The sequence below is a fragment of the Ascaphus truei genome, chromosome 3 (genome assembly GCF_040206685.1).
Source record: "Ascaphus truei isolate aAscTru1 chromosome 3, aAscTru1.hap1, whole genome shotgun sequence".
NCBI lineage: Eukaryota > Metazoa > Chordata > Amphibia > Anura > Ascaphidae > Ascaphus > Ascaphus truei.
The window spans coordinates 79,921,132-79,940,096 of NC_134485.1; the positions used below are offsets into that span (position 1 = coordinate 79,921,132).

Below are 18,965 nucleotides of genomic sequence, written 5' to 3' on the forward strand. Positions count from 1 at the left end.
GTCCAAAGCAAAAACGTTACATGAACGAATTCCATTGGCTGGGTTTAGCAAACTTCCCAGCATTCCTCAGATTGCAAAGGTAAGCACATCCCCTAATAGAAATATGCCCTCTGAGGGCAGCTTCACTGATACTGCAATCATAAACTACCCATGTCAGACAAATGTTTACTATAATGTCAAAGCCACTGCCGGTGTTGTTATACACCTAAGGCTGCGCTTATAGTGACGGCGACGTCGCTCGAAAACAAATGCGCTGTCGCAAGCACTTATAGTAAGCGCAATGACGACAGAGCAACGTGGTGGCGCAAATTTTTGAAGCCGGTCAAATTTGATTTTTCAGAGGCTGTCGTCACATGTGACAGCCTCTGAACCAATTAAAGACCTGGTCGCCCACGAAGTCGGCGGAAAGCGAATTACAACTTTCGCTAGCGGCGACGGGTGACATCACCGGTCGCGTCACCGGCACTATAAGCTCGGCCTAAGGTTACTTATGGTGACAGGGGTCTCCATGGTATTTTGCTGGCCTGTGTTGTTTTGCTTTTGTATGTCCTTTTACAAAGCCATTATGAAATTATAATTAGAATAATGTGTAACGGTGTTTCCCACACCCGATCGCAGATAGGGGCCATTACAGGGTGTATGGTGCAAATAGCTTCTGGCAACAAGAGGGCTGAGTCGTCCTCCGATGGTAGTGGGGACACAGCAACAGGCTTCTGGGGCTCATACCCCACATATCTCCTTAGCAGTGCAGCGCCTCCATCTGGCGTAGGCTCCAGGAACTGAAGGTGATATTCCATGGTAAAACTTATTACCTCTCCCCCCAGTAAGGTCACGCACCAGGCAGGAGGTATATTGCAAAACCGGAACGGGTTTATTACTACACTGCAGTAACAGTTACACGGGAGTCTTCTGCCGGATGCAGTCTGTCAGGTCAGCTATCACTGAAGATGGTGCCTGGACCGTCACTACAGGCTAAGGGCACCCGCAGCCGTCCTAGCTTTCCCCACCTTTCTAGCGGGGACAGAGGTCAGGTACACACTCACTCCCGGACAGAAGAGCACATGGGAAGGCCCCAATCTCAGGCTCCCAATTGTGTGACCTGCCTTCCTCAGAGGGGAAGGAACACACCTAACTTTAGGGCAGTCCTGCCTTTAAGTACCACCAGGAGGTGGGCACCCCGTTGTCCCAGCTACAACAGGATGTACCACCCCCTGCTGTCACTCAAGTGCAGTACCAAAGGTGAGGGAGAAAACCCAATACCAACTACTGGCAAGGCCTCCTTACTGTCAGGAGGGAAGCAAACTAGTAGCCACAGATGGCATGGCTACAAATGTACAATATATAATCCTGAATAATATATAATGATAACATCATTATATAATAATACAAAAAGAGGGGGGGAGGGGTGTGCAGAGCATGCGCGTTCTATGTGAAACTTCTTTGTGTTTTGTCACTGAAATTGTAATTATACTCTCAAAAGCCTTTCATTCAATCAAAACATCAAAATACAATTTCAGTGACAAAACACAAAAGTTACACTGAGAACGTGCATGATTGGCACACACACCCTTTTTTTTTTTTAGGTGTTTTACTTGCTCTAATTCGAGCTCGATACTCTCAAACTCTTTGTGCGTCTGTCTTAGTGATTATTAAGGATGTTGGATGTTTGTATTAGCCTTATTGTTGTTTGTATTAACGTTATTCTTGTTCAGTTTGGATAAAAGTGAAAGGTGAAACTTAGCCAAAGTAATTGGACTGCTACTGTGACAGCTTGATTTATAAAAGTACTGATATTGTCTCAGGTTTGCTTATCAAATTGCTGTTACTGTGGTATTTTTGTGTATAAAAGTATTGGTACTGTGGCAGGTTTGCTTATAAAAACAGTAGTACTGTGGCATGTTTGCTAATCAAAGTAGTGGTACTCTGGTAGGCTTGTTTTTAAAACTGCTGGTACGGTACTGTGTCAGCTTAATAGTTATTTCATATAACAATCCGGTGTATAGTTGGTGTAAATTTGTAAGGGTTTCAATACCAGGGCCAGGGTAATGGTAGACCCCAAAGTTAAAATAATATAGTATAGGACCTACCACAAAGTGCAGAGACAGGTGTCCAATGTTGTGGTACTGTATGTCACATTATTCCTTGTAAATTCAAACGTTACAAATGAGGGCCGAGCTCGTGCTGCTTCTTCTCACTGTTGAGTGCACCCTGAGGGACTCCTGTAGTGACGTCAAGGGCGATGATGGCCGTTTGTACGCATACGCAGAGGAGATGGATCGTTTATTTGTTTCTGCGTATGCGCAAGCGTTTATATTCACTTATGCGTATGCGTGAGTAATGATGTAAGTTTCTGCATTTTAGAAGTTAATACGCATGTGTGATCATTTGTATTCCCTTATGTGCATGCCTGAGTGGTGGTGTCTCGTTCTGCACATACACAAAACGTGTTAGTTTTTCCTGCTCATGCCCGAAACTGGAAAAGTGCTTTTGCGCATGCGCAGGTGTTGACGGGCGCTTCTGCACATGCGCAAGCAGCTCTGGCTGCTTCTGCGCATGTGCAGGCAGTTCTTGCTGCGTCTGCGCATGTGCAGATGACTCTGGCAACTTCTGCACATGCGTAGGCGGTGCTGGCTGTTTCTGTGCATGCGCGGGGGGTGCAGTGGCCACTTCTGTGCATGCGCGGGCAGCACCGACCATTTCGTCACTTCCGTTATACATCTTCATCTCCACTAAAGAGTTTTGTCCTATGAAAATGTACTAGGTGCCTGCAAAGAAGTTTCACTTCAATAGAACACATAATAACCAGTGCTTATTAACAGAGAGTACCTGTGGTGGCCCATTAAGTGTATTCTTCACATAACTTTGTTTTTATTCTAGCAACATCAACAACAGGTTTTCACCAACTTTCCACTCACTATTTGTATTTGTCAATTGCCCATAATTCACGATCAATGCGGACATTCGGTGTATTTATTTTTCTCTGATGTCTTTAATCTACTTGTTTGTCCCTGTAGGCATTATGTGATGATGCAACTGGACTGAAATTTAATCCTGTTCTATACCCCAAGGTAAGGTGAATTTTGGGAATATGACATTTATTCACACCTGCCACAGTTTCACAAAGCATCGACATTAAGCTGTGTATGATAGTTGTCAAACCCTACCATGTTTATATTTGTTCCAGGCTTCCCATATGATTGTTGCCTATGATGAACATGAAATCAACAATACATTCAAGTTTGGAGTCATATATCAAAAATTCAAGCAGGTAAGTCACTGCCACCAAACGCCGGCAGAGACTTGGCCGCAACCAAATGTCCTATTCCGATATGTGCAGTCTTAATAAACCAGCACCCTTTTATTCCCAGGCCAGGAAGCATCGGTGCTAGTTCCGCAGACAAACAAAGATATGATTTCATGTTTAAAGCAATACAAATATACGAGTGATATATTTGCAATCGGATAAGGAATTAGAGGCTGCAATCAATTGTTATCTAACTTATAAACCTTGTCTGTGAAATACTTTGCTGTTTCCTTCATTGCAAAGATGTCAGCCAAAGGGTTTGGCTTGTATTAGCCTACGGTTAAGAATTCTAACAGGCCGTAGGCATTGGTTCATCAACCAGTTACATCTACCCTTCCCTCCTCTTAGTCACAACCCAATCATATTCTAATATTATAATGCAGATACTATATGTCTGAGGTATTAATTAAGTAAGTAGAGGATCCAGGGCATTTCGGATTTGCAAGAAATAATTTATTCTCTTAGTGGACTAAGTGCCAGTCACTTGATAAAGAACTGATTGAAGTTCGAAACGTTGTGCGTGCCACTAAGAGAATAAATTCTTTTTTGCAAATCCGAAATGCCCTGGATCCTCTTCTTACTTGCATGTATCCTGAGAATACACCAGGTTTTTTCCTGAACCACGGAGCACCGGTACTTTAAACGCAAGTATATTGCTAACATTATAGCATTTAAGGGGTGCAAGACTAAAATCTCTGACCATGAGGTATTAATTAAACATACATATGGACTGAAAAATCACCTAAAACATGTCTTTTGAATACAAGTAATGAGCTTTGTCAAATTAAATGTCATATTTATACCATAAAGATTGAAGGTAAAAGGTTAAGGAACAACAGAAGAATAAGGTGACATACAGCACATGAAGCCTTAATGATTGTAGAGACAGTGCAATTGAGTTGAATCATTTTCTGTTATCAGGCAATATTTGTACATCAGTTGTTCTTGATCCTCAGTAAGTTTCAACAAGATGATTTGCTCTGTGAAAGAATTAGACTAAGAAGCCATGTGTGTAATGGAAATGTTGTAATTAGACAAAGAGTTCAGAATATGAAAGACAAGAGAGTAATGAATCCACTAATTTGTCACTGAACATTCTGGCAGGCACCAGACATTAAAGGGTGATGGTACTAAGGGGCCATGGAATGAATTAAATATCCATAAGGGATCCACGTTAAAGTGCCTAAGAAGGGATCTGTATGGATAAGAAGCAAAAAGGGATGCACTAGACATTATTACCCGTAATTCCTTATTGCTGTAGAAGCACTTCATGCATCCAGAATATAGGGTAAGGCAGGTTTGGGCACCTATCTGAGATGTTAATGTGCTTTAAATGTTCTGTATCGTTGCTTAAATATCCATAAAAATATGTAGGAGGCTCCATTGTCCCCTTGATGGGATATGTGGTGATAGTCTGTTCTGCACTGCCACTGAATCCTAAGGAGACTCTGTGATGTTCTGTGTATGTTGTGTTATCACTAGGAACAATGAGACTGGCTACATCTTTTTATGCATGTTCCAATAAGACTCCCACCTGTTCATGTTCATTTCATAAATAAGAATAGGAATAGAGAACAAAAGGGACATATGCTGCTGACTTTTGCCGCTGTATAATTTGTCCTAGCTTTGTTACCAGCCACAGTAAATACCAAGCTTGTGGGTTTCACTCGAGAATTTAATTTGACTCACTGAGCAAATCATTTTATCATCATGAGCCTCATCTTGCCCACCGTTAATTGAGTAATATTATCATTATTCCTTTTTCCTCTGTCTCCTTTGCAACCTGCCAGGCAGACAGGAGCACCAGAAATGTGCTGGCTGGATTCAATCATAGAGGTACCTACAAGAATGCCTCTGAAGTTTAAATGCTAAGCACTTAAATGGAAGGTGCTACACAGATACAAATTTATTATCAAATATATTATATTATATATATGTAGGCAGGTCCCCCCAGGGTCCTTTTTGGCTGTCCTCCTACCTCTGCTGCAGCGCGGAAGACTGCGTCTGGTGTGGGTGCCGCCAGACCCCGAGTTGGACCCGCTGGTCAGTCGGGGAGTTGTGCCCGGAGCGCTGCGGGTGGTAGCTGGGCGTTCCGGTCGCCGGAGCTCCTCGGTGCAGGTGGCGGCCATCTTGGGACTCCCCACACATGCGCAGTAAGGTCTCGCGCATGCGCATTGGTCTCAGAGTTGTGACAGCCAGTAATAGGGCTTTCACGCATGCGCAATGATCTGGAAAAGCGGCAGCTATGTCAGGGAAACTCTGCATGGAAACTACAGAACCCAGAAGGTACAGGGGCTGCTGGCCGGATTCCCCTGCTCTCACATTGATACATTTGGCGCACTGCGTGCCACGCCAGTCGGAGCTGGGACACTGAAGGATAAAGGTGTATGTGCAGGGTATCTGTGGCCACTGCACTAGGCCAGAGACTGCCTATTAGGCCACAGATAGGCCCCAACTCCCCTGTAAGCTTGAGGCTGCTACAGGAACAGGCCCCTTAGACAGGGACACTGTCCCATTAGCTGATCAGTGTCAGGGACACAGCTGAAGACACCACGCAGCATCAGCTGCCTGTGGTCTGGGACCAGACCACCACCGCATGTAGAGACAGTTAAGGTGGGACCCTCCATCTGGATACCACCCCACGTGGAGGCAGACTCATCGCTGACGGTGACGACATGGGACTGGACGGACCAATGTCTCCATTGGCGCTACCGGGTGTTGGAGCACCCGGCAGGTATCACACCATCTACAAGTGCACCAACTATAACACTTATTGTGGGCAGCGCTGTCACACACTTCTGGGTGGGTTAGTTACTGTGGACACCAGGTTGGGGTAGGTGCCCAGGGCACCTCAGTACATTGGGGACACTCTCACGGGTGTGGACTAAGTATTTGGACAGTGGAATATGGTGTGTGGAAAGGCTGTGCGAGGCCTGAGTTATATGTGTTACCATTTGCATGTCAGTAAACCTGTTATTATAAACGCTGTGTGTACTTATTGCATTTGGTCCTGTGAAGCGGTTATCCGGCGCTGTCAGGATCCCTCGCAGGTGGAGGCGTGGTCACCAGTTGATTCAGGTACACCACCGGCTCCCATCAGTGGAGGTTCAGGCCTCCTGTGAGCCGCAGGTAAAGCACCACATACACTCTGTAGCCGCTACATCTCCCATGGGGTGGGGGAAACAGTGCTACAATTGGAGGTGCTGCTGAGATTGAGGCCTGGGGTGCCTGACTCAGTAGTGCAAATTACAAGGAAGATACACCATGTTCTCTCCTTCAAAGCAAAAGGTCCGTGACTGGGCCCTGGAGCTCAACGAGTCTCCCCACCACGTGGTCACGGTGGGGGATGTGCCATTTGACACCCCCCTCGAGAAGTTCTGGGCAGACTCAGGTCCTTGCCGGGTTTTGCTAACATCTGGCAAATAGGCTGAAAGTGAGACCCCACTTTCCGCAGGAAAATCCTCATCATGGCGACAAGCCACGAGGTACATGAGGAAGACACTCCCTGGGCCCTACACTTTCCGGGGACCCTGCCCCTAGGCTGCCCGGTAATCTTCCCAAAACTATTACCACCCCATGTGACTTCCAGTCCCAGAATCCCACCGATGTGCCATATCCCGCGGGAACTCTGCATCCATCCTACACCCCTGGGAAGTGCAATGCCCTGCTCACAGGGTACTCGCTGCTCTACTCAGATCCCCTCCTACCCAGGGTGATTTTCAGTTTTGGGACCACGCTGGAGGCACCCTGCCGAGCCGAGCCCCCACAACCATTCTACACCCCCAGAGAGTACAGGGCCAGTATAGAACCCACCTCTAGTCTAAAGCCAGAACCTCACAGCCACCTGTCCACAGGGAACTCAATATTGGGACTAACTCTACCTCAACTGGTGGAAGCCCTGACACAGTCCTCTCAGTCCTAAAAATATCGCAAGCTAAAGGCTTTCTCGGGGACCCAGCCTCCGCCCTTAGGAGAGGTAGAGTTGGAAGAATGGAGGGATCATGCGATGCAAGGGCTCCCTGAGTGGTCCTGCTCCGACGCCGTAAAGCGACTGCAAATCATAGAGTGCCTGCAGCCTACAGCTGCTCATATGGTACGATTCTACAATGAGTGTTGCCCCAACTCTGACGCACAAGCGCTAATACAGGCTCTAACCAGGACCTATGGCATTCTGGACGATGCCATATCTCTACTGGCCCGGTTTCCATACACTAACGCAAGCCGAGGGAGAAGATGTGTTGGAGTTCCTCCGATGGATCCACTTGGTCCTATGGCCCCTGGTGAAAAAGATTATCCCAGCGTCCGAAGCCGACGGTCATCGAATCCAGCAACTTCTGTAGGGCGCCTTGCCTATGCACCCGGTTGCCATACGAATCAGTTGCACCCTCTCTCCGTAACAGTCTCTCAATTTTGAAGACCTGATGGATAGAGTACAAGCCCAAGAGGGTATCTTACGAGTTAATTTGTCCAAACTGCCTCGTGACTCTGTCAAAGGGGAAAGGCCTGCTACTTCCGCCAAGGAGAATCGCAAGGAAGAGGACAAAGGAGCATCAGTTCAGAAGCCTAAAGAGAAAGAAAGTGTTCAAGATACCTCTCCTCTAATGACATCTGTCCCGCCACCAGGGCGTCTAGGAGTTCGGCTCTTAATTCCGGCTTGACACCAACCGTGATACTCGCTGCTTTAATTGTGGCCAGTCCGGTCATTTCTCTAAAATCTGTCCACAGACAAAAAGATCCAACCCTCATGACCCTCACGGCGCAACCGATCGAGACACCCTCTAAGTCCGTGGGAAGCACACCAGTGCCAAGCCCAGATGAAACATCCCCATCGGACGCTTACAGTCATGTGGGACCGGCCGCAATCATCGTGTCCTCGTCGACGGCATATATGCATCTGCGTTGCTGGCCACCCGGTCCCAAGTGACAATTATATACCGCCCTTTCTGCGACCAACATCTTAAGCACCCGCCCTTGCTGTCGGTGGACAGATGAAGTTGTGGGGACTCAGCAATGAGAACTACCCCATCGACGGCGTGGTGAAGGTTCGCCTGGAGATACCGCAGCTGAACACGGCAAGTCTCACACCATGGATGTGGAGGCTCTGATATGCCCCGAACCCCACAAACATTCCAGCTCCAAATCATCTTGGTAACCAATGCCTATGTGGTGCGGGCGGTGATCCGAGCATACCTGCAAGAGGCCGACGAACTACCCCTGTCTGCCCTACAAATCCACCCAGTACTAAGGGAAGAGTGCTGCAAAATATCGGCCCAAGATGGGTATGGGGACCTCTTCAACCTCCAAGCGGGGTTAACTGAGATTCCACCAGGGGGAGTGAAGTGCATGGGCACAGTGTGCTGCTACCCGGGCCATGATGAGGCTTATCAGTACTTCTCCCTGGAGATTACGCTCGAAGACGACGTCAACCGAGGCTACAAGCTCGTGCCAGAGGTACGGGAGTGGAAGTCCAAAATTCTGGAGTGGACAAAGGTGTTCATCCAGAATATCTCCCCTTACCCCATGCCTTTCGATCATAGTCAGAGGCTGGGTCGAATCTACCCAGTCACCCCCGTCAAGACGACGGCCGCCCAAGTGAACACTGCTGCTGTGCAAGATCACCCTGGGCTGGCATTCGACTTCGGGGTATCAACCCTGCCTGCCAAGTGGAGGGATCGGCTAACGGCCAAGTTGGAACAACGCTGGGACGTGTTCTCCAAGGGCGAAATGGACGTGGGGTGTAGCCGAAATGCCCAACACACCATCCGGCTAAGTGATACCATACCTTTCCTGGAGTGTTCCCGGCGCATCGCTCCCAGAGATGTGGAGGAGGTGAGAGATGTCTTACAAGAAATGGAGATGGCAGGCATTGTAGTAGAGTCCCATAGCCCCTACATGTCACCGATCATGGTGGTGCGAAAGAAGAATGGATCTGTCCGATTATGTGTAGACTATAACCGCACCGTACCTGACAGAGCACTCTTCCGCGGATTGAAGAAATTATCAACGTGCTGTCGGGAAGCCAGTGGTTCGGTGTACTGGACCTGAGATCTGGGTACTACCAGGTACCAATGAATGCAGAAAAAACAGAGAAGACACAATTCTTATGTCCCCTTGGCTTCTACCAATTCACCCGCATGCCCCAAGGCACTTGTGGTGCCCCAGTCACATTCCAGCGTTTGATGGAGAACACAGGAACCCACAGGAATGCTTAGTCTACCTGGACGATATCATCGTCTTCGGCAAGACTCTGGAGGAGCATGAGGAACGTCTGCTAAAAGTGCTGCACAGGCTGGGCAAAGAAGGCTTGAAGTTGTCCCTGGACAAATGCCTGTTCTGCCGCACATCAGTGACCTGCGTGGGACACATAGTATCCGTGGATGGAATAGCTACCAACCCCGCCAAAGTTGAAGCCATGGTGAACTGGCCGAGACCAGAAAACGTCATGTAGCTACACTCCTTCTTAGGATTCTGCGGATACTATCGCCACTTTGTGGAGGGATATTCGAGTAAAGCGAAGATCCTCAATAACCTTCTCAAGAAATACCCAGAGGATACAAGGCGGAAGGCCACCTCCGCCCGACTACCGTTTGAAGACAAGTGGACGTCCGCCTGCGATAAGGTGTTCATTGGCCTAAAGAAAAGCCTAACGGAGGCGCCTGTTCTAGCTTACGCTGATCCTGACACTCCTATCTGGTTGTGGGCTAAGTAGTTGGACAGTGGAATACAGTGTTTGTGTAAGGCCGTGCGAGTTATATGTGTTACCATTTGCATGTCAGTAAACCTTTATTATATACGCTGTGGGTCCTGTGAAGGGGTTATCCGGCACTGTCAGGATCCCTCGCAGGTGGAGGCTCTGTCACCAGATGATCCAGGTACACCCCAGGCTCCCAACAGTGGAGGTTCAGGGCTCCTGTGAGCCACAGGTAAAGCACCACATACACTCAGTAGCCCCCACATCTCCCATAGGGTGGGGGAAAAAGTGTTACATATATATTTTTTTGTTAACACATAATCCAGATCAAAAGAAACCAGTGTAGAGAAGCCATCTGATCTGTCAAGCGGAATAGAGAATAGTCCAATTAAAATATTAGAAGAACTGAAGAAACAAAATGTTCACTCATTTTAACTGGTAAAGAAGAGTACAAATGAACTGTGATGTGCTGCATATGTCGATGGTCACCTTGTTGCTTGGGACCACCTACAACTTTGCAAAAGATTGACCACGGTACAGGTGCTCTGAACTAATAGAGAAAAATGACTCTTTACATACAGTCATACTGAGCTTGAAGACAGAGTTCTGAAATAATTTCTGTGTTTTCCTTGGTCTTCACCAAAGCTACCATGATGCAAGTTTTCTCTTGGGTTCTCCTCAGTTCTCAACAGAAATGATTCCTCTCTTTGGTCAGTGAAAGGTCAGAAATCCACAGTGGGACCCTAATAGAATTTAGATACATCACAATAAGACCAGTAATCAAGTACACAGTAATTCCATATTTAATAGACGAAGAATAGTTTAATATACTGTAGTATGGAAATGACAAGGTACACAGAAATGGAAATGGAATTTACAGATACAATTATTATCTGGTTTAAAGAGCGTACACTAATTTCTGGTAATAGAGACAGAGGATAATAAAGCCTAAATTCACAATAAGCTGGAAATGGGTTTCAAATCAGGTTTCATAGACCATGTCATCGCTAGACCAATCCTTCTTCTTTAAAGCAATTAGGAGTTAGGCCACCATCTTGTATTATCACCCACAGGTAAGGATACAACTGAATATGTTCCTCATGTTCTGATCTGACTCGAATGACTTTTTACCCCGTGTCACAAGAGTGATATACCAACTTTGTATTGTTATTTCTCTTCTTTTTTTTTATAGACATTGGAGGAAGAATTGTTTGGCAATAATGAAGAGAGTGCAGCATTTAAAGAGTTTATGAATTTACTGGGAGACACAATCTTACTCCAGGACTTCAAAGGGTGAGTTAGAAACAGTTTACTGGGGAACGTGAAAAGAAACATGCTGTACTTAGTTATGTCCATTCTTACTGATTTTCTGTGAGTCAAACTGATTTGGAGTCAAACAGTTTTTATCATAGTCTCACTGATCAGAAATATCAGTACTAAAAATTCTAATTTTTGGGGGTCCAGAAACCCCAGATTTAACTGATTTTTATAAATCCATGCATTCAACTATATATACTGTCTGTTCTGTTTCTGGAACCATAACATGCTGTTTTCGAAGGGACAATTTTTATGGTCCCTGTATTTTCTCTTTCTTTCTGGTCAATCAAGGAGATGCTTGGGAATAAAGATTTGATTGACTATACAATATATCTCTTTTGTCTTTACGACACCTGTAAGACAATTAGAGAATAAAGTTACTAGACACACTCAAAAAAGTATATAAGCTGTTTACAAATGGCCAACAGTATAGATTTTCAACACTTAGAAATTCCATCTGTAACATTGTTATACATATAGTTAACACATAGACCATCCCTTGGTTAAGGCATACCTTTATGTGCCAATCGTGAGCCAGTACAATACCCTTCTTTAGATAGAGAGATCGGCACTAGTAATAGTAAGTCAGTAGTGCAGACTGTACATTCTGTTTTTGAACATGGAGGTATTACTCCTATCAGAGTCGCTTTATATTTTCCAGGTTCCGAGGAGGGCTGGATGTGGCACATGGACAGACTGGTACAGAGTCCATTTACACAGTGTTCAGAGACAAGGAGATCATGTTTCACGTGTCAACCAAGCTTCCATTTACTGAAGGAGACACACAGCAGGTGAGTAGCAGCAATGTACCTTTTATCATTTCTACTTGAAGGCATTTAACTCCAATGAAAAGCAGAGATAGGGTAAAAAGATATGTTAAGATGGTAATGCATTGGAGTGGGGTGCAGACAACTATCCAGGATAAGCCTGCATTTCCATTGAAGAGGTATCTTGCAAGCATCAAGACCAGGGGTGGCCAACCTGACTGTGAGTTGGAGTCAGAATTTACTAGTGCCATTGTCTAAGGGCGACAATAAAAAGTAAAAAATATATATAAATTATTACCTGTATACATTGAGCATAACCTGACGGCACTATATACTGATACAGTCAGGTTATGCTCTGTCAGTGTGCAGTGTCGCTGGCTACATACTCTGTGTCAGTGTATAGTGCCGTCAGGTTACTGTATACTCCCACTATACACCAACCCAGATTGTGTAGCCAGCGGCATTACACACTGACACAGGGAATAACCGGACACAGAGTACAAGTGGGAGGTGAGTAGGGGGTAACATGGGGGGTGACATATGGGTAAATGGCAGTTGGCTGGACAGGGGAGACAGATGGGGGAACAGGGGAGGCAGATAGGGTGATGGGAGAGGCCGATGTGGTGATCGGGAGGCAGATGGGGTAATAGGGGCAGTTGAAATGACGAAAGGGCAGTTGGAGTGATGGGGGCGTGCGGTTTGTGTCATGGGGCGTGCGGTTTGAGTGACGGGGGGTGCGGTTTGAGTGACGGGGCGTGCGGTTTGTGTGACGGGGGCATGCGTTTTGAGTGACGTGGGTGTGCGTTTTGAGTGACGGGGGCGTGCGTTTTGAGTAACGGGGCGTGCGGTTTGTGTGATGGGGCGTGCAGTTTGTGTGACGCGGCGTGTGGTTTGTGTGATGCGGCGTGTGGTTTGTGTGACGGGGGGTGCGGTTTGAGTGACGGGGCGTGTGGTTTGTGTGACGGGGGCGTGCGTTTTGAGTGACGTGGGTGTGCGTTTTGAGTGACGTGGGTGTGCGTTTTGAGTGACGGGGGCGTGCGTTTTGAGTAACGGGGCGTGCGGTTTGTGTGATGGGGCGTGTGGTTTTAGTGACGGACATGCGGTTTGATTTACGGGGCGTGCGGATTGTGTGACGGGGGCATGTGGTTTGTGCGATGGGGGCGTGTGGTTTTAGTGACGGACATGCGGTTTGAGTTACGGGGCGTGCGGATTGTGTGACGGGGGCGTGTGGTTTGTGTGACGGGGGCGTATGTTTGAGTGACAGGGCGTGCAGTTTGTGTGACAGGGGCGTGCGATGGGGGCGTGTGGTTTGATTGACGGGCGTGCGGTTTGAATTATGGGGAGTGCGGATTGTGCGACGGGGGCGTGTGGTTTGTGCGACAGGCGGGAGGTTTGCGTGATGGGGTGTGTGGTTTTTGTGACGGGGGATTGTGGTTTGAGTGACGGGAGGCAGTTGGGGGAAAGGGGATGACGGGGGGAGTTGGGGGAAAGGGGATGACGGGGGGAGTTGGGGGAAAGGGGATGACGGGGGGAGTTGGGGTGACAGGGGTCTAGTTGGAGTGATTGTCTCTACATTGCTCTCCTGTCTCCACAGCCTGCACCACATGGATCTCTCAGCAGGCAGGGTGTATACTCAACCAGGGGCTGCTAGTCCATAGGAGCCGGTTAGGAGGCGCTCTGGCGTCTACTCTTCAATCTCTATGATACTTCAGCGAGGTTTTTTTTCCAACTCATATATACCTTCCTACACTTCAAGGGCCACATATAAAGCCCGAAAGGGCCGAAAGTAGCCCGTGGGTTGGCCACCCGTGATATAGACACACAGACAACTGCTCCTTATTGATATTCTGGTGACTCATCCCATACATAAAAACACAAAATTATGTACAGCAGAGTTGCCCATAATCTATTTTTATAGTACATATGTTCAGCCTCAAGGCATTTTTCACACACACTAGAAAGTGGATTCCTCTGCAATCTGGGACTGTATGAGAACCAGAGAAGCCTAAACTGAATTTGCATAGATGCAGTTTAGAACATTTAAAATGTTTATGTATAGTCGCTGAAAGTGTTTATTACAGTAGCACAAGAATTAAGGTATCACTGAGTGGATTGAGTGGTTTGAGGCAAGAAGGAGCTTAAACTGACTACTAAAAAAAAACCCCAAAAAAACCCAACAATCTTTGAAGGTATAAAAACATTTGAGTGAATAATAAACAAAGACAAATAAACTCTAATAAACGGTCCCGTAATGCATGCACAGAACACTTTTAAGAGCAAAACACTTTCGATGCCCTTAATTATAGTTTTGATTTTATATAGTGGAGTATTACTATTCAAGTTACAATCTGATTACTTCCTATTGGAGGAAACTTCCCCATATTATTTATCAACATATTTGCATTTTGTTTTTGTTGGATTTTGAACTGTTTCTTAATAAGTGACATTACTTTACCAATTTGAAAATGGCAGCTCCGTGTGCAGTACTATTTCACTATCTCTGTGTCTGCAATAGAACACCAGATGTCAGTAATTTAAATACAGAACAGATAAGATTGACGCTGTAATTTAACTACACAAAAGAATATATTGATAAAAAATCACAGGGACTGACATTTCACTTTCGTTCAGGGTTACAAATAAAATTAAAGGTTTGGTTTAATTGTAGGCTTTATAACCCAATATCTGCTCAAGAAGGACCTGAAATACATTGCTTTTCTATCTGGCTGTGAAAGCGGCTTTTAATGTGATATACTTGCTACTTTGCTGTATAATTTGACTGTGCTCTTTGGGCATTAGCCTGTGCACAGTGTGCTTCCATAAATGTATGGGGAGAATCGATCCATTATGATAACCTTGCTCTTTGGTATCCACATGTGGCCGTAACACTAATACTACATGATAAATCCACTATCTTTTAGTGGCTTGTATTAAAGTGACAAGCAGAGTTGTTTGAAATAGATGTTCTAGCTATGTTTGTATGTTTGACACATCAGGAAGAGCTAGATCAGAGGTAGCCAACTCCAGTACTCAAGAGCTAACAGGTCAGGTTTGCAGTATATCCCTGCTTCAACACAGGATATTCTGGAAACCTGACCTGCTGGTAGCTCTTGAGGACTGAAGTTGGCTACAACTGAGCTAGACAGATGGTATCCATTAACATGATAGGGTTGGAGACCTGAGAAGGTTGTCCCAACAATGCACTAAGACACACAGAAATCCAGTGCTCTTACCTGTTTGCAATATAATAAAAAAAACACTGCAGACTGATGGATAGATACATATACTGGAGAGTAGCCTTTTCCTAATCAAGCGGGATGCCTTCTTCAGTAACTTCATACAGTATACAGCACAGTACTCCCAGAACTCAACAATAGCTAGACCAGTCATAGTATCATGTCAATGTGGATATCCCCCACCATAATTATTGGGCATACAGTATACTGTATACTGTTACTGGTCCAGGGATTGAGTGTTTGAGTCCTGTGACCATATGAGTGCTTTGGTCCAGTGGTTTAAGTGCTGAAGTACATTCACAAAGTAGTGGTATGATGCTTTAATACAAGAGAACACAGCCCTGTTAAACAAGGGTCACAACTACTAGAGGTCACACTTTGGTGCTGCATAACATGTCAGTTACATCAATTGAAGAGAGGACTCTTCAAGAGGATCTCCCAGCCTTTAGATCAGGGGTGGCCAACTTCAGTCCCCAAGGGACACCAACAGGTCAGGTTTTAAGGATATCCCTGCTTCAGCACAGGTGGCTCAATCAGTGGCTCAGTCATTGACTATATAAAAGTCGTTGACTGAGCCATCTGTGCTGAAGCAGAGATATCCTTAAAACTTGATCTGTTGGTGTCCCTTAAGGACTGGAGTTGGCCACTCCTGCTTTAGATATTGGGCCAGGGAGTCCCTCTGTAAAATCTCAGAATTTTCCTGGTGTCTGTTTTTCCTGGAGCCTTATAACTCTGTTTTTATGGCAGCAACGATAGGTTGTTGAGTTAATATTAGGCCGGTTTCTCAGGCCTTAAATAATTTAGAGAATGCAATTAATGCTCACCTGAAGTTGAAATGGGGAGGTGCACTCTTTCAATCGTGGTTGGGGATCCGGGAATGCCCTGCTTCTGGAGATATAGATCTCCATACTGTGTGCTGGTAGCCACTCCGGCTGGGCCCACGTGGTGTGTCACGGGAGCTTTGAACCCCAGCCAGAGTGGATACCGGTACGCCCTATGGAAGTCTACATCTCCGGAAGCAGGGGGTCCACGGAGCTGAAATGAATGGGGTTCACCTCTGGAGACCACCTGCTTCAAAACAGCATGAAAAAATAAAACAGTGGGTCGCTTCTCTCTGGGACTCCTCTGCACAGCTATTAGACTCTCCGGGACGATTAAAACTACTTTAAGCCTCCTGGGCCACAAAATGTACTGCTTTTTGGGGTCGCACACAGCCCACAAATTTCAGCCTGTTGGTCTGCGGCCACCGGCAGTAAATATTACTACATATATATATATAGATTGTGTGTGACATTGAATTAAGGATTAATACAGATTAATTTTTTCTTGGATTTATTCAACTTTTTTTTTAATGCATTTTTTTTAGCATTTGGACTGAGATTTCTGTAATACATGGGGATGGAATTAAATCCACAGATGGAATTATAATTATTTATTACTTTTTATTTGTAAAGTGCCAACATATTCCGAAGTGCGATACAATGGGGGCACAGATTTTTATATAGTACATAAACAGAATGGCATAAAAATAAGGTCAACCAAGAGCAAACAGATACAGAAGGTAATGAGGGCCCTGCTTTTGAGAGCTTACAATCTAGAGGGAATAAGGGACAATGCTGAAATAAAAGGTAAAGTGGCTGCTCGTTGTGGGATGGAGAAGGCCTCAGGGTGGATTATGGTCCAGCCACACAACTGATCCCACTGAGGTTTGAGGGCGAGGATGTTAGCGTTGAGTTTGGTCCAGCCGCACAGCTGGTGTAATCTACAAGTTCTGCTGAAAAAAGCATATATGACTTCTCTAGGTTTACATTAACAATATTATGGTGGCTTTAACATTACTAGCACCAAAAACGCCCAAATGACTTGAACATAAGAGTAAAATCTGTTTGAAGGCAATGGAAGAAATTAACATTTTCTTCGAAGCCCATTAAGCTATGTCTCCTTGAATTCTTTCCAAAAATGATCACAAAACAAAGATTAAAAATAACACAAAACCCATGTTTTAAATATCGCTCTGTTCTGTACAGTAGTTCCTACTGAGAATCATCACATCTTGCCTACTAGGTGCAGGCGAAACAGTGATATTAACTGTGCACATAAGCTGCAGCAAATGAGACTGTTCAATGATACAGTTTTGTATTGTGAGTCTGCTAAAGTGGTACTTTTATTCCATCCTCTACCAGGGTTTCCAAGACCAGTACGGCTGTCTGAAAGACTTTCATTTTTTTTTCCAGCTGCAAAGGAAAAGACACGTCGGTAATGATATAGTGGCCATTATCTTCCAAGAAGACAACACCCCTTTCGTCCCGGACATGATCGCATCCAATTTTCTGCATGCGTACATCGTAGTGCAAGTGGAAAACCCAGAAACTGACTGCACCACATACAAGGTACGGGACGGGACAGTACTCCGGAGCCACTATTTTCCTTGGTAAAGTTGAGAAATGTGATGGCCTTGCTGAAATGCTCTCTGTGCACAAAAGGGGTTATTTACTGAACTGCATTAGTGCCGCTCAGGCACTAACGCACAGAAACTCCCATTCAAGGTAAATGGACTTTCTGTGCGCTAGTGTCTGATCGTTACTAACGCACTTTAGTGAATCCCACGAAAAGTGTTTCTGTGAATTGTACGGTATTTATGCATCAAGAATTTCTGCCTTTAAACTGATGCTAAGATCTGGCTTATCTTAATATCATTGCATTACACTCCTCTCTGACAGTGAATGGGTTACATTAATTTGCAGTATTTTGCCCCGTGTGTGGCAGGTTGAGATTAGAAGAGAAGTTATGCCAAGTGACATATTGTATTAGATTGATCAAATTCTGCATCTCGGCCAATCCTTGTTTCCCCTTTCCTTAGCATCCAAAACAAAATGTTTATACTAAACGAAATGTATAAACTTGTACAGCAGGTTAAATCGGCAGGATTCAGACCTCGCAGAGCTACAAGACAAAAAGCAACAGTTACATTTGGGATTCAAAATGGTACAACATATAGTTCCCTGATATCTGTATTCTTCCCACACTTATCAAACATGAAAAAAAGCTGCATTTAACTATTCTCTCTTTATTGATATACTGTATGTCAGCTATTAAGAAACCTGGCTAAGAGCAGGTAGCTCCAGTGGGTGTTGGCAAATAAGCTTTTCTGCAATAAAACAATATACCACAGCTGATAAGAGGAAACTCACAGTTCTAAGCAAACTTACATTAGGTGGCAATTCAGCTCCAATTGCCAGTTTGAATGAATGAATGAATACAGAATGTGCTATCTGGTGAGGCGGCGTCGTTAAAATAACAGATTGGCCAGTGTATTGCTGTTAATTGTTCACACGAAGCAGCTGGCTTTATCCAGACAATATTCCAATGCAAATATTATTAAAGGACATGAACTTTCCCCCCATGATGGTTACTAGGCAAAAGTCTTCTTGGATAGCACTATGAGAAGGAAGGCTTTTGTTCAATGAGGATAATGGTGCAGCGGGAACCCTGGCCAAGGCCAATGGTGGAGAAAACTGTCAGATATAATGCCAGTGACATTGACCAGGCCACTCTCAAGACTCAAACACATTTATTTGGGAAAGGTATATATCGTGCTTGTATAATACAATATACAGCTGTAGCAGGCGTTATTGCTGCTGGGTGCAATA

General features: G+C 45.3%; 1 protein-coding gene across 17 annotated transcripts in view; it reads left to right on the forward strand.

The window, feature by feature from the left end:
- RAP1GAP2 (RAP1 GTPase activating protein 2) overlaps window positions 1-18,965 on the forward strand; it is a 693,938-nt gene that overhangs the window by 625,100 nt on the left and 49,873 nt on the right. For all 17 annotated transcript variants that reach the window (XR_012800437.1, XR_012800436.1, XM_075594386.1 and 14 more), the window contains 6 exons: window positions 1-79; window positions 3,015-3,068; window positions 3,185-3,268; window positions 11,188-11,288; window positions 11,974-12,103; window positions 17,550-17,705. Coding sequence is in view for 15 of the 17 variants with exons in the window: in XM_075594386.1 (XP_075450501.1) it covers window positions 1-79; window positions 3,015-3,068; window positions 3,185-3,268; window positions 11,188-11,288; window positions 11,974-12,103; window positions 17,550-17,705 (604 nt within the window). In the remaining 2 variants the exon portion in view is untranslated. The remainder of the gene's footprint in view (window positions 80-3,014; window positions 3,069-3,184; window positions 3,269-11,187; window positions 11,289-11,973; window positions 12,104-17,549; window positions 17,706-18,965) is intronic.